Raw genomic sequence first — 21,715 nt, 5'->3', positions numbered from 1 at the left:
CCAGCTCCTGGGCCTCTTCCGGAAGTGGAGCAGAAAGCTCTGACTTAGGGATGCTACATGTTTCCTAGAAGAAGAGCCACACATTCTAACCCGGCTGGGGACCCACGCTTTTTACTTCCTTGTCCTGGAGCAGAGTCCCGCCGCCCCCAACACCACAGCTTGAACAGCTGTCCTCTGGCCACAAAGCTAACTGGCTCTTGTGCACACGAGCTGGGTCACGGACATGCCCAGGGGCTCATTTCTTGAGGAGGAGTGTAGTAGGGGAGAAAGAATTCAGCTTCAGAGAGCAGCCAACCTGAAATCTCGCCTCAGCTCTGCCTTAGAGCTGGGCAGCCCTGAGCACTACACCCCTACTCACTCTGAACCCCAGTTCCTTTCCTGAAAGGTAACAATACATGAATAAGTCCTACCAAGTTAATAGGTTATTGTGAGGACCAAGATAGATTAAGTGCGAGAGTTATCTGGGCACTGCGAGGGACGTGGTGGAGAGGGTGGCCGTGTCACTTAGGTCTATTGGGGCAGCCTCGTAGCTGAAAAAGAAGACAGATTCTAGTTTGTTCGGGGCTGCTGAGGTCACAAAGCAAAGGGGACATCCAGGCTGCGGAGGTGCTGCTTCTGCCAAGACAGAGACCATGACACCTGGGTGTGAGGCCCAAGGCACACCTGCTTCTCCTCAACCTAGCTGGAAGCTTCTGGTCAACTCTGGAAAAGGCACATTCCCCACCTCCATACAGTAACGACGCTGCCTGAATTGAAACTTAAAACTGAATTTTAAATATTCAACAGAAGTCCCTGATATTTCCTTTCAGGTAAGACTCCTTTGCAGATCCTTGCAAGTGATCCTACCACCAAGTCAGGCTTCTGGGAGCTTGATACACCCCCCAGAACAACACCCTGCATATATTTGGTGCTCAAAAAAAAAAAAAAAAAAGTTTAGGGCTTCCCTGGTAGCGCAGTGGTTGGGAGTCCGCCTGCTGATGCAGGGGACACGGGTTCATGCCCCGGTCCGGGAGGATCCCACGTGCCGCGGAGCGGCTGGGCCCGTGAGCCATGGCCGCTGAGCCTTCATGTCGGAGCCTGTGCTCCGCAACGGGAGAGGCCACGGCAGTGAGAGGCCCGCGTACCACAAAAAAAAAAAGTTTAATTCCACAAACTTTTATCAGACATCTATGTGCTAAGCGCTGGGGGCAGAGCTGAGGACCACCTCTCTGCCGTTAGGGAACCTGAAGATGACAGCACTGCATCGGTTGCCCTGATGGCAATCATGTCAAGTGCTAAGAAGACTGTGTTCAAAACAAAACTCCTATATTCTGACAAATGTGCGCACACGCACACGTGTGTGAGTGCTTGTGCGTTCCGACGTCATCCTAAAAAAGTCCTTACAGAGGCTGTTTCTTTTTGTTTCCTCTACCACCAGTAAAGGCTGCATTTGGACGTTCCGCCATGTTTCCTTTCTGCCTGGTTGAGTCATTTTTTGCTGCCAAGGCTCCTGGACCTTTTCTGGCAGCAGAGAGCTGGAAGAACTACCTGTGAGTGGGCAGGATGTGAGCCTGGGCCCGTTCAACCCCTTGCTTGTCCAGCCACTGGCTGTGTTGCTCTCTCTCTCTCTCTCACACACACACACACACACACACACACAGATACGCACACGCGCGCACGTGCACGCACGTGCTATAATTGGCCAACTTCCTTCTCCTGTTCTTGGAATAGTAACCAAGACAAAAAGCAGTGAGCACGAGTGGCTTGGGCTCGCCAACACTATAATTCAGGACAAAACCCTTGTAATTCTCCAAATGGTGGGGTTTTTAAATAGGCTGGACTTCAACACCCTGTTTTCTAAAAAAGAAAAATAAAACCCTGCCCAAGGCATCGCTCTTCTAACCGACCAAGTGACCTCTGAGAGCCGGGTACCCCGAAGAGGTGGATTCTGAACTCAAGCCTTCCAAGAAGTCACATTTTTTAAACAATTAATTTAGGAGAGCCCTCCAGGGACATGTATGTGCCCACTCAAAGGCTTCTTTGTTTCGGTATCTTTAATCCTAAGGAAATCATTAAAATGCAGTCTCTTCATGGGAATTTCCACCCACGGACAACTGACCCTGAGCCAACTTCAGACCTCACGACGTGCCTCTGCCTACGAGCAGGGTGTGGACAGCTGTGAGGGGACAGGGGAGACAGACACGGTGGGGGGAGAGGGGCCCGCGTTTGCATAGTTCCTTTACAGGGCTGGGGTCCCCACTCAGGAGAGGGCCCAGGGGTGAAGGGTGGGGAGGCGGGGAGGGGTCCCTGTGAGCATCTCAGGCCTTACACCTCCACACACCCCTTGCCCTGGGCCATCCAGGAGAAGCACGCCCGTCACAGGCCTGCGCCCCCTCTGCGCCCCCTCCTCAGGGTGAGGACATCATAAATTGTAGGCACCAGGGAGCAGGAATGCCCTCCTCAGCAAGCTTCTTCATATGCTCCCCAGGGGGAAAGTGGCCCAGGGCTGTGTTGGGACAGACTTGTGGGCAAGTGCCTGGTGATGCTGGGAGCAGGGTACACTGTGTTTCCTAAACATGGCAGCTTGGGACACCACAACCAGGGCGCCTCCCTCCATCCGACCTCTAGAGAAGAGGCAGTGAGGGCGCCCTAGAGTTTCAATTTCCCCTCCTTGACTAGTCTATCATTGAGCTGGCAGAGCTGGGCCAGGAAACCATCGTTGGGGCCGATCTCACGGTTCTGCCTGACGATGCTCAGGGCAGACTTGACATCCATCTTCTGACGCATCATGAGATACGCGATGACGAGAGTCGGGGAGCGGCTGTAACCCTCACGGCAGTGGACGAGCACTCGGCCTGTGAAAGATAGGGACACAGTGAGCTGGGGCCGTCCCGTCACACCTCGACTCCAGTCAAAACCCTTCCAGGGGGCTTCCCTGGTGGCGCAGTGGTTGAGAGTCCGCCTGCCGATGCAGGGGACACGGGTTCGTGCCCCGGTCCGGGAAGATCCCACGTGCCGTGGAGCGGCTGGGCCCGTGAGCCATGGCCGCTGAGCCTGCGCGTCCGGAGCCTGTGCTCCGCAACGGGAGAGGCCACAGCAGTGAGAGGCCCGCGTACCGCAAAAAAAAAAAAAAAAAACCCTTCCAGGAAATATAAATGAAAATTATAACGCGAGGCCATTGTGTGCCCACCAGAATGGCTAAGATGAAAAAGATAAATACAAAACACACAGCATTAGTGAGAATGTGGAGCAGCTAGGACTTTGATCTGTGGCTCGGGGACGGGGTGTAAAGTGGCGCACAGCTTCGGAAAGCCGTGTGGCAGGATCTACTCAAGCTGAACACATGCATTCCCCAGGGCCTGGCAGTTCCATCCCAGACCCATGGCCGGCAGGAGTGCACGCACACGTCTGCTAAAAGACTGCAGGCAGCACTGTTCACGGTAGCCCCAAGCTGGACACTCCCAAAGGCCCGTCAACGGCAGAGTAGATAAATACTAAGGATGAGCAATCTCCAGCTTCCCAGATACAGCATGGAAGAAACACACAAACAGGATGTGTACGATCCCATAGGGTAGAAGAGCCAGGGGACTCCCCTGGTGGTCCAGTGGTTAGGACTCCACGCTGCCACTGCAGGGGAACTAAGATCCCGCGTGCCGCAAAGTGTGGCCAAGAACAAAAACAAAACTTTAACAACAACAAAAAAGAGCCAGCAACACTGAACTATGCTGTTAGAAGTCTGGATACTGGTATGCGAGGCGGGAGATGTGACACTGGGAGGGAATACGTCGGGGGGTTTCTGGGGTGCTGGTCATGCTTTCTTTCTTGATCTGGGGGCTGGTACATGGGTGTGTGCAGCGCACTGATACACTGTGATATGGGTACTTCTCTATGTGAATCTTCTATTTCAAGCAAAAGCAAAAGATGACAACCACCCAAATGTCCATCAACAGGTAAATGGATAAACAAACTGTGGTACGTCCATCCAACAGAAGGCTACTCAGCGTTAAAAGGGCATTCCTGATACGTGCAACAGCGCGGAAGAAACTGAAAGTAATGATGCTGAGTGAAAGAGGCCAGACCAAAAATGTGGACATACCGTGCAACTTCATTGATATGAAAGTCTACAAGATGTGCACTAACGTCTAGTGATAGAAAGCAGATGGGTGGTTGCTGAGGAACAGAGGGAAGAGAGGGGTGGAAGGGAGAGGTCACAAAGGGACATGAGGGAAATCTGCGGGGTGACGGAGAAGCTCACGATCTTGGTTGTGGTCACGGCTTCACAGATGCATACATGTGTCAAAACTTACCAAACTCAACTGTGTGTAGTTTACTGAACGTCAGTTATGCCGCAATAAAGCCATTTAAAAAATAAAAGGTACGTGCGTGTCAAATAAAAACACAAGAAATCAAAACAAACACACAAACAGGGCTTCCCTGGTGGTGCAGTGGTTGAGAGTCCACCTGCCGATGCAGGGGACGCGGGTTCGTGCCCCGGTCCGGGAAGATCCCACATGCTGCAGAGCGTCTGGGCCCGTGAGCCATGGCCGCTGAGCCTGCGTGTCCGGAGCCTGTGCTCCGCAACGGGAGAGGCCCGCGTACCGCAAAAACAAACAAACAAAAAAAACCACACAAACAAAAACACCCTCTCGTGGTCCCCCAAATGTCCCACGAGGCTCTACTAAATCTGCCCCTCCCCCCGCCACTGACGTCATCCCCTCCTCCCTCTCCTCCCTCCCTCCAGCCGTCTGGCAACACCAGCCCGCTACCCATACTCCTTCATCCCCTTCTCCCTGCTTTGGTCCCCCCACCCCCTGACGGGCCACATATCTTTTTCACTTGTTTGCTGTCATCTTCCCCCAAAACATAAGCTCCACGAGGGCAGGGATGTCCGTCTGTTTTGCTCCCTGCTGCATCCCCAGCGTTGGGTGAAAGAAGGAAGGGATGGTCAGGAGAGGTCAGAACCTTGTCAACAAGGTTCTTGTAGCCTGAGCTACAAGCCTCGGCTTCTCTTATCCCCACCCCCTCCTCACACAGAGTGCTCAGTTCAGGTCCCTGTCACCTCCCACCTCTGCCCCCTCACCTCCAAACTGAGTTCTCACTCTATCTTCACCACCACCAACCCCCACTCCAGCTGGAGGGAGCTTTCTAAAATATAAAAACGTGACCTGCCACCATTAGCCGGGTAGTCTAGTCCCCAAGGTGTGACATACCAGGCCAACCGCCCACGGCCCCGACACCTTTCCAGGCTTTTTCTCAGCCTTTGCACATGTTTTTCCATCTACCTGGAACATCCTCTCCCTCTTGGCTACTTGGCAAACTCCTGCTCATACCTTAAGACCCCAGCTCAAGTATTTCTTTGTCAGCATCGGGACTTAGAACCCAAATCTTTGAAGTCATGTGAATCTGGGTTTAAATTTTAACTTGCTGGTTGTCATGGTTAAACTTGTCAACTTGGCTTGTCTATGATGCCCAGTTGCTTGGTGAAACACTAGTCTCGAAGAGATTTTGTCGATGTAATGAATATCTCCCATCACTTGACTTTAAATAAAGGAGATCACCCTTGATAAGGTGGGTGGGCCTCATCCAATCAGTGAAAGAGCTTAAGAGCAAAACACTGAGGCTTCCTGGAGAAGGAATTCTACCTCCAGAAGTCCTGCCCGCGTTTCCAGCTGCAGGTCTGCCGGACAGATTTCAGATTTGCCAGCCCCTATGATTACGTGAGCCAATTCTCTGAAATAAATAATAGCTATATTCTACTGGTTCTGTTCTTCTGGAGCACTCTGGCCAATACACTGGTTATTACTCTATGACCCACCTAAGCCCACTGTGCCTCAGTTTCCTTGTCTGTTCTAATAGTACTCATGGCACAAGGTGGTTGGAAGATTAAAGGAAGTGACATAAAACCCTTAGCCTAGGGACTTACCTGGTGGCGCAGTGGTTAAGAATCCTCCTGCCAATGCAGGGGACACGGGTTCGATCCCTGGTCCGGGAAGATCCCACATGCCGCGGAGCAACTAAGCCCGTGCACCACAACTACTGAGCCTGCGCTCTAGAGCCCACGAGCCACAACTACTGAGCCCGCGTGCCACAGCTACTGAAGCCTGCGCACCTAGAGCCCATGCTTCACAACGAGAAGCCACCGCAATGAGAAGCTTGTGCACTGCAATGAAGAGTAGCCCCCCCTCGCCACAACTAGAGAAAGCCCGTGCGCAGCAATGAAGACCCAACGCAGCCAAATAAATTAATTTAAAAAAGAAAGACTTAGCCTAGTGCCTGGCAGATGGGAACATTCAATAAATAAATATTAGCCAACACGACGAGTCCTCTGCTGGCACCTGGTACATCCTCTTCTACAGCAGCCTGGCTCTGTGTTAGCGTCGGCCACACAAAGACCGACCCTCCTCTGCCAGAGTGTGAGTTCCTTAAGGGTAAGGACTGTGGGGTACTGATTTTAGATGCCTTACAGTCTCCAGCATACAGTAGGTGCTCAATAAATATTTGCTGACCAGCTGAGTGAATGAATACCCACCAACATCTCTACACGGGCATTATTCTGAAGGAAATCTGCTGGCCCAGAATCAAACAGAGTGTCTTCCGTTCCCATTACCCTATCCCCAAAACACAACCCTATTTTCCCAATGCTGATGAGCAGGAATGGGGAGTCCTCCACTTTCCTGCCCATTCACTCTCTGGCCAGTGGACCCAAAGTATTCAGAGTGGGGCTTTCCCTGCCCCCGCCCTGGCAACGGGACCCTCTGCAGAGCAGCTGCCTCACCACCTGGAACCAGGAACAGACTCAGCATGCCCAGGGCTCATAGAGCCAGTGTGGAAGGGGAGGGTTCAAAGCCCAGCCTTCCAGGCCCCGCCCAGATGCCACCTCCTCCACGAAGCCTCCCTTGATCTTCCCAGACGGAAGTGACTGCTTCCTTCTCTGAGTGCCCCTGGCCACTCCCCTCCTCTCCCCTCTCCAAAGTGATGGGACCCCAGCTCCCCCGAGCCCGGCACAGTGTTGGAGGCCAGCGCATTTCTGTTGACTCACTTGGCCAGTCAATCCTGGAAGCATTCACACTGGGCATTAGAACCCTTGGAATTCCTTTTTGTCACTGGTTCAGTAATCCAGTGTACCTGCTATGTGCCTGATCTACGCCAGGTGCTAGGGAGACCAGACAAGGGACACAGCAGACCCAGCCTGAGGGCAGGCTTCATGGAAGAGAGGACACTATGCCCAGTACTCAAGCACGAGGTGGAGTCTGCCAGAGACAGGGCAGGGAGCGGCAGAGAGAGCCTTCCAGACTCATGACCCAACCCACGCGGGCTAAGGCAGGAGGTCACACAAAGTCAGGGTATGTTCCTAGTTGTCTGGAAAGAGGAAACCATCAGAGGGCTCTAAGTTCCCTGAATGGATGACCTGTCAACACACAGGAAGAGCGAAATCCATCCCCTTAACTGGGCCCCTCGTTCTCGTCTATACAGGAGCTCAGAACAGCTGCAGAGGAGGTGGGTAAGGTGTACAAGGCAGTGGAGGACCACGAAGGGCCGGATGATAAAGTCTGCAGATTCCCCAGGCAATAAATCTTCCCTTCTGGGCCCCAAACGTGCGCTAACCAGCGGCTAGTAAACGCTGTTCCCTGTAAATCATTCCAGTGGGGAGGCTGCTGGGACAAGAAGCATCAGGGTAGCAGAGACAGGCTAGAATCAGGAGAACAGGGCTGATGACGCCTCAGTGGGGGTCACTCCGCCTGGGAAGGTTTGGGGTGGGGAGGAAGGAAGAGGCTGGAGGAAGCGGCAGGAAGGTAAAGGCAGGTGCTGAGAGAAACAAGCTAAAAGCAGAAAGGGCAAGCGGCCCAGCCTGCTCAGCGGCTGTCCACCCTCTGGCCTTCTAGAATTTCTCTCTGGCACGCCTCGCCCCACTGCCAGCACCTCAGCAGTTCTGCTTCAGTCTTACCTTATATTTGGGAGTTGCAGGAAGCATTTAAAAACTGGGCCAAAGTTTGCTGACTTTGGGCCTGAGCCGATCACGACTGGCCCCCTCCCCTTGCCAGGTATTCATGTGACCCAACTGTAGCCAGTGAGATGTGAGGGGGGGCTCCACTGGGGGGGTTTCTAGGGAATGTTTCACTTGCTCTTAAGAAAAGAGAGAAACATGAGGAAGAGAGGGCTGCCTCATTTTTGCTGCACTTGGTCCTGTCGGGAGGTGGTAACCAGATCGGCCGCAGCCATCTTGGGACCATCAGGGGAGTCCCCACCACGAAGGGTGGCAGAAGAGTCCTGAAGCCACCACAGAGCTGCTGAATCAGCAAGCCCTGGAGCCCCTTCGCCTCAGGATTTCTTATCACGGAAAAGAACAGATCTTCATTATTGCAGCTATCTGAATGGGGGGAGGGGCTGGCAACTGACTCTCAGCCGAAGTCAGATCCAACACAAGGAGCCCGCGGCTGCCACTGTGTGATGGGTTCGTACATCTCGTGTCATGTGAAGCCACTTGACAGGCAGCCAGCTGAGCAGAGAGAGACCCGAAGCTCTCAGTCATGCAGCACAAGACACAGGAAACAACAGGTTTTCCAAGAAGAGGCCTGTCGTGGGCCTGTTTTCTAGAGAAAGTCCTGTCAAAGGTGCCTCCCATAGTTTCCTGGGTGGCAGGTCCCTTACCGTTCTTCTGAGCCAGGGCCTGGTCGATGAAGTCTGCCGCCTTTTCAAAGTAGGCGCTGAGGTTGAACTCCTGTGTGTCGTTGGCCTTGATGCCCAGGTAGGTGATGCCAGAGTCCTTGTAGAAGTTGGCACTGGTATTGACGTGCATGAAGGACCTGCCCTCGGCCGCATTCAGGACATGGGTGATGCCCAGTTTCTGCAGCTTGGGGATGTCTTGAGCCACAGACCTGGACAGGAGACAGCAGCAGGGGGGTGATCAACTGACCACCTGGCAGCCCTCAGGGGAGAAAGATGGACAAGATCCCAAGCCTCTTGGCCCAGCAAGGACCCTCCATGCTCTGGCCCCTGACTACTTCTCCAGCCCCAGCTTATGACCCTCTGCCCTCACTCCAGCCAGATCTAATTACCTGCCCCAAATAGCCTGGGCACTTTCATGCCCAGGCTGTTCCCTCTACCTGGAATGCCCTTCTCCACCACCTTCATGGAAACGTACCCTCTCATTTCTCACCACCCTTGGCAGTATTTCCTGATCTCCCTCCATTCAGCATTGTGCTCCCTATACTGTGGTGGTGGTATCACCACGGAGCTAAAATGGGCTCTGGAGCCAGACTGCCCGGGTCTGATTCCAGCCCTGCCACTTACCAGCCAGACAACCTTGAACAAGCCACTAAACCTTTCTGTGCCTCAGTTTCCCCATCTGTAAAATGGGGGTGATAACAGTACCTACCCCTGGAGTTGTTTTGAGTGTCCAATGAGCTGTTCTATAGACAGAACCTGACGCCGTGGTCACTGCCACTATCCTAATGCTTGATGGTGCTTATTTGTTTAGCTGTCCAGGCTGTGAGCTCCTTGAGGGAGGAACCATGCCTACTTCATGTCTGTATGCCCAGCACGTGCTACGGAACCTGGCACACAGTAGGTGCTGAATGTGTGGTGAATCAGTGAAGAATGAAATCAGCACATCCCAGGCAGCCTTCTTCCTTGGATTCTAAAGTGCAGCAGCCCCCTCCCATCCCCCAGAGGGATCCTTTCTGCCATAGTCCACTAGCCACGTCTCTGAAGCTCTCTTGGGTGAGTAAGCACTTGGGGAGCAAGTGGCCTCAACAGAACTCTGGGGGTTACAAAACATTCGATCTGAATAGTCAAAGGGCTCCTTTATTTCATCTCACAACAACGTCCCAATTCAAACAGCAGTTTATACTTTACAGAACGCCTTCTCCTGCGTGATCTTGTTTGCCTGTCACAGCAGCCCGGGGAGGAAGGACAGAGCTTAAGCTCTGGCCCGACATGATAGCGGAAGGATGTGCATATGCTCACATGGGCTGCTGCGCAGCAGGGCTGGGAGAAGGCCTCCTTTCTCCTCACGCCAGCCCTGCCGTCTTCCTCCTCACCCTGCCTCTCATGCCCATATCAACTGCAAATCTCAAGAGGCAGAAAATGTGGCTCATCCAGGCTCCTCTCTGCCCTGTGAGCCCTGATCAGGAGCCCTGATTTTCTTAAGGCGCTCCCAACTGCGCGGGGGATCGGTACTCAGTCCATCCTCCCTGCTGAGCGCCCCCCACACCCCTGGCTCTGTCAAGGGCAGAGTTATTTGTTCAAAACCTTAGTTTTCACTTGGGAAGCAGTGACAGCCCAATGTGCCAAGCCGCCCAAGAGAGCAGGTTTCCGAGAAGGCCAAGGCCGCTTGCTGCTTGGGTGGCTGGAGAGGGGCTTATCCTCAGAACTTGGCAATTACCGAGGCCTTTGGCTGAGCTTCTGGGACCTGCTTTAGCTATCACGACACTGCACACAATTGTAAAGCAGTGGCTCGTTAAAAAGGCACTAAAATAACGAACTTTGAAGAGTCACTACCATGCATCTTCCTTCTCTAAGTCAACATTCAACAACTTCACCATTATCATTGTCATCAATACTGTGAATACTTGTTCAACATCTGTCACATAGTGAGGCTCCCAGTGGTGAATGAGCGATGGATGGATGAGACAAGCCCCCACGAGGCCCAGCCTGCCTGCCAGACCCCCTGGCTCCGTGATGGCCCCCATTTCTGTGGCAGTCCTTGGCAGACTAAGCATCAGGTCCTATGCCAGGACCTGGGATACAGACATGAACGAGACATTGACCCTGTCTTCACAATCCCTACAGTGCTCTGGGCCGTCATTTCTTCCTGTGTAAAAGGAGAGAACCGGATTAGACATGCAGTCCCTGGGCCCACGGAGCTTAGGGCCTTGGTAACTGGGTCTCAGAAAATCCAACCTACACCCTCCCAAGGCTGTACAGGCATGGGAATCTTTTTTTTTTTTTGCTTTTGGCTGGTATTTCAGCAACTCTCTGAATGGTTAACACTGGTTTTCTCCTGCTGCTGAGAAATTCTTACTGGTAGTTTGACTATGAGAAAATCAATTTGGTAAGAACTCCTCAGTGATAAATAATAAATGCATTTCCTGGTGGTGAGAAGGTCGGCAGCCTTTTCTAAGTGATGGCTCAGGTCCTTAGGGGGGCGTTATCATTGGATCGTTCTAGAATTCTAGATAAATCAAACCCTAACTGGAAGGCAGGGGGAGGAGCGAGGAAGCCCGGGCCCATGTCTCTGGACCCCTAGTTTGCGGTATTTCAATTCCCACATGTGGACCTGCCCGGCCGGGAAAGTTCCACGCCCGAATTGTGACGTCATCCCGTTGCCATGGCAGCGAAGGCAGACATTCCGCGGTGACCTCACTGCAGAACCAGGCAGCTGTCACATGACGAGCGGGCCGGAGACCGGCCGGGGGACAGAGGGCCACCTGTTAAGTGAACCTGGTAGCCCCGCCACGGCCCAAGGCCGAGCCCCTAGAGGGTTGTGGCTTCGGGCCTGACGCCGGGCTGCCCGAGCTGCGCCCCGGTCTCCGCCACCCAGCGAAGGGAAGAACACAGCTGGGGCGGGGCGGGGCGGGGTTCAGCACCTCCGCCCTAAGCGCGAGGGTGGGCGGTGACTCCAGCCCCCGCCCAGCCCCCGCCTCGGCTTCCGGAGGAACGACCCCGCCCTGGCTCCCCCCACCCGCTCCCGCCGACGCCCCCACCCCCAGCCCTCGGGTGGGCGGGGCACCCCGGGGAGGGGCCTTTGGGGTGTCTCGGGGCCCGGGAGCGGCGACTCACGCGTTGCCCACGTAGATCCTGGGGGTGACCTCGTTGCAGGGCTGGCTCGGGAGACTGTAGCAGCCGCTGCCGTCCGACAGCAGGTCGTTGAGATCCTGCACCGAGAGCTCAAACGGGCCCGACATGGCGGCAGCCGGGCCCTGCACGCCCGGGCAGCAGCAAGCTAAGGGAGAGCGGCCGGGTCAGCTGGGCGGGCGCTCCGGAGCCGGGACCCGCCCCGTCCCGCCCCGGAGGCGGGCCCGCCGGGCACGGGAAGCGGTGGAGCGCCGGCGGCCAGGCGCGCTACGCTCCCGGGAAGTATGCGCGCCGCCAGGCGCCAGGCGTACACGGGGGCAGACCGCTGGGCCTGAGTTAGGGGGCTGAGATGCCGCTACTCCGGAGTTTTGGGGGGTCCTCTTCCCACCCCCCGTTAAGGCATGGAAGTGCAGTAACTTCACTGGACTAAATGCAGGGCGCAATAAAAGTTTCTCTTGACCGGGGTACACCCTAGTGTCGCTGAATTTTCTCAGGATTACAGGGACACCTGGGTTCCGTTTGTGAGCTCCGCCTGCTGCGGACCAGCAACGTTGGCATCACCCGGGAGCTGGTCAGAAATGCAGAATCTCCGCCCCAGCTCAGACCTGCTGAGTGAGAATGTGCCTTTTATACGCCCTGCTGGGGATCCCTACGAAGGTTTGAAGTTTGAGAAGCCCAACTCGGGGGCACATTTCTTCCAGCCTTCAGTGAGAGTTGGCATCGTGCTTAAAGCTTGGGCTCTATGCAAGCAAGCATGGCATTCTGGCCCTGGGCAATGACTTAACCTCTCTGAGCCCATTTACTGCAAAAATGAGGGTAATAAGAGCACCTAACTCCTAGGGTGGTTTGAAAGATCAACATGCCAGGAAAGCGCCCAGCTCTACATAGTGAGCACTGGATAGGCGTTCTCCCTCTCTTGATCAGCAAACGCGTAGCGCACCCACTAGGTGCTACACCCTCTGCTAGTGTGGACGCGAATCCCTCTCCTTTGCAGCCCTTCCTGGAGCAGCTGCCAGCCCACTGTGAGCCACACGATGTCAGCAACTCATCATTTACTGAGGTCCAGCTGCCAGCAAAAGACCGTCTCTGTTCTCCTCCACTGCCATGAAAATGGCAGCTACCACCTCTCCAAAAAGCACCTGTGGTCCTGGGAATTCAGGAAACCCACATCCTGAGCCCAGTTCTGCCGCTAACTTGTTCTACAGAAGTTTGGCTGTTGCTCTGGACTTCAGTTTCCTCATCTGCAAAATGAAGAAATCGGATCAAATTATCGTTAAGGTCTTTTACTTCTGCAAACAGCTGTAGTCTCACACCTTCAGGGAAACCATTGCAGTGGAGACTAAACTTAGAGCCCAAGGTGTGTAACCAAGGCTGGATGTCTCCCCATCCCACCCCGTGCCTTCCCACCCCTCCCAGACACCACACCTTTTCCTGCTGCTGTTGGTGGTACCTGCATTCCAGACAGCTGGGAAAGCTTCTGAGCCTCTGCCTTCATCTTGACTGGGTTAGCTCTCAAAAGAGAAGCCCAGGGACGGCCAGGCATGCTCTGGGGCTCCTCCTTCTTCCGGGGGACCTGTCCCTGATGTCATAACTGGGTAACTGACAACCCGTCATGGGGACAGCTAAGTACCTCACAGAGGAGCCTGGGTGCCTCATTTCTGAAGTGAGACTAGGAAGAGAAGATGAACAATTCCCCGGATTATCTAGCCTACCCTGTGATCGTCTCTAATCATAGACAGAGCACATCATTCAGGAGGAAACTGGACTTTGGCCACTACGTATTTCATCAGAATAGACTACAAATAGGTACGTGGGGCAATTTGAACGGGACACTGCGATTAGGGTTCTGGAAGGGCCCACCTTAGAGATATTGACGGTAAACCAGACCAGTACATGGCTTTGCAAATTTATCTTCCACCAGGGAGTTCATTTGATGGATATGCTCATTTAAACTCTTTAAAGCCAAAGTAAGGTAGACAGAGGATAGGGCTTTCAGCATCCAGTAGCCAGGCTAGTCATACTGGGAAAGGGTGGGAGAGAGGTTTCTTTCATTAGATTCTAAGGATATTTATGTCTGTAAATTTTACTTTTCACAGCCCTCACCATTCTCTCGTGTCTGCTCAAAACTCTCCAAAAGATGTCAGTTTGGGAAACTCAACTAAACCAAAATTCCTGACCTGGATTAGTTCAGAATTCAAACTTGTAATGTTTTAATCAGGGCCGTTGTCTAGAATGTGAGCAGATTTTCTAAGGCTACTAAGAGGACACCTGTGATGTAACATTGCTCTCTTTCCCCCTCTCTAGTGAAGCCTACTGTTGATACCAAGCTTCCAGTGGTACACACACATCACATTTTAAAACTGAGCAAACTACAGGTACTTGTTCCTGCCATTATTGATTTTATCTATGTCCTAAAGAGGGCCAGTTTCCCAGAGCTTTCTAAATACCCCCCTCACCAAAGATTCGTTCACCCTTCTCCTCCCCGTACACACCACCCCTGGATTCCTCAGCTTCTCTCCCAGTCTCCACTGTGGCCCCCAATATGCCCCTTTCGCACAATCCCAGAGGAGGGGGATGCTCAGCGATTGTGGGATGGAGTGCCATGTAGCAATGACGTCACCATGATGGGGTGGGGTTTCTCACCAGGGTGAACAGAAGAAATTCGACAAAATCGAATATGAAAACAAGCAACTGTGTCAGAAGATCGCCAACGCCCACCGCGGCCCCGCCAAGGTGGATTGCTGGAACGAATATTTCTCTAAGAGGTAGTGTTCTTTCTCTTCATTTCGTTTTCCAGAAGTCAAAATTGACTTCACCCTTTTTGGGTTTTAGTGCCAGAGGAATTCTCAAGGAAAGTTATCTTGAGGGATAACCAAAGAGACCAAGTTAAGGAGAAAGAAAACCACCCCGAACAGGGACCTTTCTCTAGCGTTAAAGAGCTTTTTTTCCCTCTAAGAGACTCTTCAGAGTCCTATTTTGAGTTTGACACAAGAAAGCACTTTTGTAAAACAGTGACCATAGCTGGGACTACAGCACTCTTAAAATTGTTTCCGCAAATATTTCCTGAACTACCACGTGCTAAGCACCAGGACTATAGAGGTGAAATGAGAAGTATATTTCCTAACTCCAAAGAACCCAATGTCAGGTAAGGGGTACATTTATGTAAATAGTTATGCAGTGTGATCAGGGCTCCAAAGGAGTGTCTGCAGGGAAAGAAGAGTGGTGTGTGTGTGTGTGTGTGTGTGTGTGTGTGTGCGCGCGCGCGCCGCGCGCGCGCGCGTAGGGGGGTGGGGAGTGTCAAGAAGTCTTTCCTAATCCTTGTATTCTGAAATCGAGTTGACAGCTGAGGGGAGTGAGGTGAACCAAAACTTGTCATCAGCCATTTGTGATGTATCTATAGGCAAGACCTTCATCCTCTAAGCCAGAGATTCTCAATCCTGGTTTCATATAGTAATGCCTGGGAAGCTTTTGCAAAATGCCAATGCCCAAGCTCCATCCCAGACCAATAAAGTAGAATTTTCTAGTAGGCAGCAGGGCTGAGAACCACTGATCTTAATCTGAAAAGGCTTTGCACGTTTCCCAGAGCGTGGTCTGGTTCAACAGGCATACGGGGCCTCAGGGCTCTGCGGGACAGCTGGTTCCCTGCACTTTGGCAGCCTGGATTTATGACATCACGACTTCATCTCCCCCACTCCCATCCAGGAGGAGAACTTTATTCTTCACGCATCTTGGGATTTTGTATTTTTCAGCTTAAACAGAGAAACAAGGAACCGGGAGCTAGTGAGAATCACCATGGAAAACCAGGGCATTCTGAAGAGGCTTGGTGATCGCAAACCCCACTATGACCGCAGGTCGTTGGAGTTAGACTGGCAGGCACGTGGGTACTCTGATATTCGTACGCACGCACAGAGTTTGCGTTCAGAGTAGAGCCAATCTCAGGAGAGACCCCTAAGCGGCTGAGGGTGAAATCATGAGAAATGCAACAATCGTTGAAAGAAAAACTACCCAGAGCCTACAAAGCTAACAACAGGAGCAAACCATCCAGCAGCTTGGTAGCAAAGCCATCATGTGTCAGCTTCAGAGAATATCTGGTAGCATCTTCCCTCATCCCTTAATTCATTCAGGCTGAATGGACAAGCAAAGGGGATGAGGGTATACAATTCAGTATGTGGTTGACTTGCTTCTTTTAGGAATGGCTCTTCAAGAAGGAAAACAAAAAGCCATCCGCAGTGCTTTTATAAACTTCCACTCCCTGTCTTTGGTCTGAAAGCCTTTCCTAAGCCACCCGTAGGATTTAGAACTTCAGCTTTCGCATCAGCACCCTGGCATTGACATAAATCTTTCTGATTCTTTTCCTTCAAGAATTCAAGGCGCTATATCAGAAATACAACCAAATATCTTCTCTCCTGAGATGAATAGGTATGTCTTCACACGGCTGCTCTTTATTAGAGAACACGGTGATCACAGTCGATGCCAAAGTCCTGAAAACCGTGTAGATGGAGAACGAGGGGCCCAACTAAGGGGTGGATTTTGCTCTTCTGTAATATTGATTGGCCATCCAGTCAGGGACTAGAGCTCTGTCTTTGTTTCCTCTCTGCATACAAGTAGGAAATGACTGCCTTTTGTCATCAGCTTTGAGGCTTTACGTGAGTCTAAGGGGAAGTGATTTGTTTCAATAAGACGTAAACAGGAGGTCTTGTGGCTTTAATATTATGCTAAACTTATATTACAGATCTCTGTCACTGTTCAAAAGTAATACTGTGTTGGCATTTTGTATTATTTCATATTGTTAGTAGTGACTAAGTTTCCCCGCTATGCCGCTGCCCCTGGGGAGAAGGATAAATGGACGCTCAAGCTTTCCAAAGAACAGTTCTGTATAATTGATGGCTCTCCATTTCTCTCCCTGTCCTCTCCCTGAATACAAGGTTACTCACCATGGAAAAGACAAGAGAAGGCCCTAGGATTTCTTAGCTGCTTAGGATTTCAAGACACTGCTAAGTGGCTGAATGCTCAGTCTTAAGATGCTACAATAAAGCTTGGAACATAAAATGAGTAAGTTACATTTAAAGTACCCAAAGGCTTTAAGTCCCATCTCCAAATGGAGACAGAATGGGGCAGGCAGAAGGAAAGATGCAACAAGCATTTTTATGGGGGCTATGAAAAGTTTTAATGAGAGAGAAAGAGACAACTTTTTAAACCATACACCGTCACCACCACCCCGGGGGAAAGAATAGGTGGGGTGTGATGATCCAGCCACCAGTTCAGCTCTGTCAAAATGGAAAACAAAAGCATATGAACACATGACAAGACAGTGCTGCATGTCTTCTGTAATTGGTCTAATTATTTTGAAAGAGAGTAGATCTTACATGTTCTTATCACAAATAAATAAATGTTTTATTTTAAAATAATTAGATTTATAGGAAGTTGCAAATAAATGTACAGTGGAGCCTCCTGCGCCCTTCACCCAGCTTCCCCCAATGTTAACATCTTGTGTAAATACAGTACAGTATCAATCTAGGAAGTTGACATTGCTACAATCTATAGAGCATATATAAATTCACAATTATACATGCACTCATTTATATGTAGGTGTATAGCTAGTTTTATGTAACTAGCATGTCTAGTTTTGTATAAGTACAACCACATTCGAGACAGTTAACTGTACCATTATGGAAATACTCTACTGTACTCCCCCTTTTGGCCACAGCCTCCCTCTTCCTCCAGCCCTAACCCCTGGCAATCACTAATCTGTTTTCCATCTCTGTAATTATGCTGTTTCATGAGTGTTACATAAATGGGGTCATGCAGTATGTATCCATTCTTTTCAGATTGGCTTTTTTCACTCCATATAATTTCCTTGAGGTTCATCCAGGTTGTGTATACCAATAATTCATTCCTTTTTATTGCTGAGTAGTATTCCATGGTAGGAATGTACCACAGTTTATGAATGTACCATTCACCTACTGCAGGACATTTGGGTAGTTTCTAGTTTTTTGACCGTTTTGAATAAAGCTGCTGTGAACTTTTGTGCACAAGTTTCTGCATGAAAGTAAGTTTGATTTCTCTTGGATAAATGCCCAAGAGTGTATTGGTGGGGTTGTATGATAAGTCCATTTTAAAAGAAACTGTAAAGCTATTTCCAGAGTGGCTGTACCATTTACATTCCCACCAGCAATGGATGAGTGAGCCAGTTTTTCCACATCCTCAGCAGCAATTTGATGTTACCACCATTTTTAATTTTAGGCATTATAACATGTGCGCAGTAGAGAAACTTGCATTTCTCTAATTAATGAAGTTGAACATCTGTCATATGCTTACTTGCTATCTGTATATCCTCTTTGGTAAAATATTGGTGCATTTGCCCGTTTTCTAATTGGATTTTTTTTTTATTGAATTTTCAGAGTTTTTTACATATTCTAGATCCAGGCCCTTTGCTGGATATGTGATCTGCAAAATATTTTCTCTGTAATTTATCTTTTCATCTTTCACAGAGTAAAGCATTTTAATTTTGATGACATTCAATTTATCAATGGTGAAACTGTTCTGTATCCTGGCTCTCTCATATCAATATCCTGGCTGTGATACTGTGTATAGTTTTGTAAGGTGCTACCACCTGGGGAAACTGGGTAAAGGGGACACAGGATCTCTCTGTATTATTTCTTTCACACATGTCAATCTACAATTATCTCAAAATAAAAAGTTTAAAGAAAAAATCAATATGTCCAAATGTAAATTCATTTTTAAACTGGTTCCAGTTCATCTCGGTTTGAGGAACTATTCTTCTAGACATCCAGGTGAGAAGTCTGGCAGTCATCCTTTATTCCCTCTCTTTCATCCCTTCCTCCTTCCTGCCTTTTTTTTTTTTTTTTTTTTGCAGTACGCGGGCCTCTCACTGTTGTGGCCTCTCCCGTTGTGGAGCACAGGCTCCGGACGCGCAGGCTCAGCGGCCCTGGCTCACGGGCCCAGCCGCTCCGCAGCACGTGGGATCTTCCCGGACCGGGGCACGAACCCGTGTCCCCTGCATCGGCAGGGGGACTCTCAACAACTGCGCCACCAGGGAAGCCCCTTCCTGCATATTTTTAATCTACCAGTCCTGCTTCTCAGTCTTTGTATGTGCTACTGCCCATTTCAGGCGCTTGTGATTTACAACCGGTATTATTAATGCAAAAATATGCCCATATCACTTTCTAGCTTAATACACCTTCAATGATTTGCCATTCCTTCCAGAATGAGCCACACTTCTTAATATGGCCCCCCTCAATCCTGTTCCTCCTGTCTTGGAAGCCTCTATCAACAGGAATTCTTAGTTCAAGCAACAGAAATTGACTTTAAGTAGTGAAATAATTTATTGAAAGAATATGAAATCGTTAACAGTATTTGCTAGAAAACTGTGGAACCCAGCTTCAAGCGGCACATCAAGGGACAGCGCTCCAAGTTTTGCTGTAGAACTGGTCTGTGGCGCTGTGGCTAGCACAGCTGCCCTTGCTCTATCTAGAACTGGATCTTGCTGACCTGCTAGTGCCGCCTCTGAAAAGTCTTCACCGTCCCCGCCATTTTGTGTCACTATCTCCCAATTCCAAGTCAGTGAAGGTCTATCTGATTGGTGTAACTTAGATCATATATGCCCATTCCTTATCTGCAAGGGTTGGGAGAATGAGTATCTGCCTTTTTCCAAGGCTGGACATGAGTTCTGCTTCTCATTCTCACCAGAACAGGAAATTTCCCCCCAGTTAGAATGAGGCTCAGATACTAGAATTTCACAAAAATGACAAACGTCTGCAAACTTATATCTCATCATTCCTTGTCTTTTTCAACTAACAGAAGACATGTTTTCTTCTCATCCCATTCATCTGTTGTCCCCTCTAGCTGGAAAATCCATAGTTCTATGTCTTTACCTGGAAAACACCTATACATAATTTATACAAGCGAGTCCATTCTCTAGGAAGTTTCCATGAACTGCTCAGGTTATATTAGGTATTCTTTTAAATGTCTGCAGATTTTCCTGTTGTCCTTCTTTTATTGATTTCTAGTTTGAGTCCATTATGGTCAGAGAACATACTCTATATTTCCAATTCTTTTAAAATTTATTAATATGGCCTATCTAGGTGAATATTTCATGGACATTTGAAAAGAATGTATATTGTTCTGCTGTTGGGGGGAGTGTTTTAAAATGTCAATTAGATCCTGTTGGTTGATGGTGTTCAGTTCTTTTATACGCTGGATAACTTTCTGTTCTAGTTCTATCAATTGCTGAGAGTAGGGTGTTGAATTCCCCAATTATAACTGTAGATTTGTCTATTTCAACTTTTAGCTCTATCAGTTTTTGCTTCACATATCTTATTTATTTATTTTTAAAGCAACTGGTGCTCAAGCTGTTTTTCTTAATGAATTTATTTTTTATTTATTTATTTTTGACTGTGTTGGGTCTTCATTGCTGAGCGTGGGCTTTCTCGTTGTGGCGAGCAGGTGCTACTCTTCATTGTGGTGTGCGGGCTTCTCATTGTGGTGGCTTCTCTTGTTGCAGGGCACGGGCTCTAGGCGCACAGCCTTCAGTAGTTGTGGCTCGCGTGCTCTCGAGCGCAGGCTTAGTAGTTGTGGCACATGGGCTTAGTTGCTCCGCGGCATATGGGATCTTCCCGGACCAGGGATCGAACCCGTGTCCCCTGAAATGGCAGGCGGATCCTTAATCACTGCATCACTAGGGAAGTCCCTGCTTCATGTACTTTAAAGCTCTGGTGTTTGTTGCATACACATTTAGGATTTGCTATACCTACTTGGGGGAGTGATCCTTTTTACCATTTTATAATGTCCCTCTTTGTCCCTAGTAATTTTCTTTCTCTGAAGTCTACTTTATCTGATAATAATATAGCCTTTTAAAATGATGTTTTTAAAAAAAATTGTTTGCATAATATTTAAGTTTCCATCATTACTTTCTGTCTACCTATGTACACTTGTATATGACGTATACTTGGGTCAAGTTTTTTTAATCCACTCTACCAATATCTGTCTTTTAATTGGTCCCTTTATCCTCCGCACTTTTAGAATATAATTATCTTATGTATTTCCTCTGCATACATGGAGCATCACATCAGATGGGGTTATAACTTTTGTTTCAATCAGAAAATATGGATAAAGAAACTCAAGAGGTGAAGAACAATCTATTATGTTTACTTCTATTTTTACCTTTTCAGTTGTTTTTTTCCTTTCTGAAAGTCCCAGCCTTCTGCCATTTTGTTTGGAAAGCTTTCTTTAGCCATTCTTTAAGGGTCAGTCTCAACAAATTCTGTTAGTTTCCCTTCATCTAAGAATGTCTTTATTTCCCCTTTGTTCCTGAAGGATAGTTTCCTCACATATAGGATTCAAAGTTGACAATCTTTGCTGTCAGCACTTGATAAATGTTGTGTCACTTTTTCTGGCCTCCACAGTCTCCTTGATAGTAATACTAAAATAGTATTAGTAATAGTATTAGTAAAACAGTAAAATAGTAACACTTGCGTTAGTGTTCCTTCCCATTGTTTCTCCCTGTTCTTAAGATTTTTTTTTCCTTGGTCTTTAGTTTTCAGAAGATAATTATGATGTATCTTGGTATGGATTTCTTTGGGCTTATCTTATTTTGAGTTTATCACCTTCTTGAATATGTAGATTTATCTCTTTCATCAAATTTGGGGAATTTTCAGCTATTATTTCTTTGAGTACTTTTTGGTCCCACACTTTCTCCTCTCCTTCTGGGACTCTGATGATACAAGTGTTAGCTCTTTTGTTATTGTCTCATGGGTCCTTGAGGCTCTCTTTTTTTTTTTTCCCAGTCTGTTTTTCAGATTGAGTAATTTTTATTGATCTGTCCTCAAGTACCCTGATTTGATCTTCTGTCATTTCTACTCTACTATTGAGTTCTTCTGAGTTTTTAATTTTACAATAATTTTTCATTTCTATAATTTCC

The 21,715-nt window shown here is 49.3% G+C and overlaps 2 protein-coding genes across 2 annotated transcripts; one reads left to right on the top strand and one right to left on the bottom strand.

Moving 5' to 3' along the window:
- Nucleotides 1-913: 913 nt before the first annotated feature.
- DUSP3 (dual specificity phosphatase 3) lies at nucleotides 914-11,969 on the bottom strand. The gene is made up of 3 exons (XM_030848920.2): nucleotides 11,761-11,969; nucleotides 8,629-8,855; nucleotides 914-2,834 (listed from the first exon to the last, which is right to left on the bottom strand). The coding sequence occupies exons 1-3, from the start codon at nucleotides 11,883-11,885 to the stop codon at nucleotides 2,629-2,631; spliced, it is 558 nt and encodes a 185-aa protein (XP_030704780.1). The 5' UTR covers nucleotides 11,886-11,969; the 3' UTR covers nucleotides 914-2,628.
- A 1,433-nt stretch (nucleotides 11,970-13,402) lies between these two features.
- CFAP97D1 (CFAP97 domain containing 1) lies at nucleotides 13,403-16,822 on the top strand. The gene is given in 6 exon segments (XM_060289996.1): nucleotides 13,403-13,581; nucleotides 14,080-14,150; nucleotides 14,422-14,540; nucleotides 16,138-16,194; nucleotides 16,701-16,718; nucleotides 16,720-16,822. Coding segments are annotated over 6 exon segments (492 nt in total). The 5' UTR covers nucleotides 13,403-13,457.
- Nucleotides 16,823-21,715: the final 4,893 nt, after the last annotated feature.

This window comes from Globicephala melas, chromosome 20 (assembly GCF_963455315.2).
Source record: "Globicephala melas chromosome 20, mGloMel1.2, whole genome shotgun sequence".
Lineage (NCBI taxonomy): Eukaryota > Metazoa > Chordata > Mammalia > Artiodactyla > Delphinidae > Globicephala > Globicephala melas.
The sequence above is the reverse complement of the archived record's forward strand: the minus strand, read 5'-3'. Positions and strand labels throughout refer to the sequence as shown.

What these genes read in the sequence shown, in the direction of transcription:
- DUSP3 (XM_030848920.2), bottom strand. Translation starts at nt 11,885, where the DNA reads ATGTCGGGCCCGTTTGAGCTCTCGGTGCAGGATCTCAACGACCTGCTG. An exon ending in AGGATCTACGTGGGCAACGC is followed by an intron (nt 8,856 to 11,760) that starts GTGAGTCGCCGC and finishes TCTCCTGTCCAG; the next exon opens with GTCTGTGGCTCAAGACATCC. An exon ending in GGCCCTGGCTCAGAAGAACG is followed by an intron (nt 2,835 to 8,628) that starts GTAAGGGACCTG and finishes TATCTTTCACAG; the next exon opens with GCCGAGTGCTCGTCCACTGC.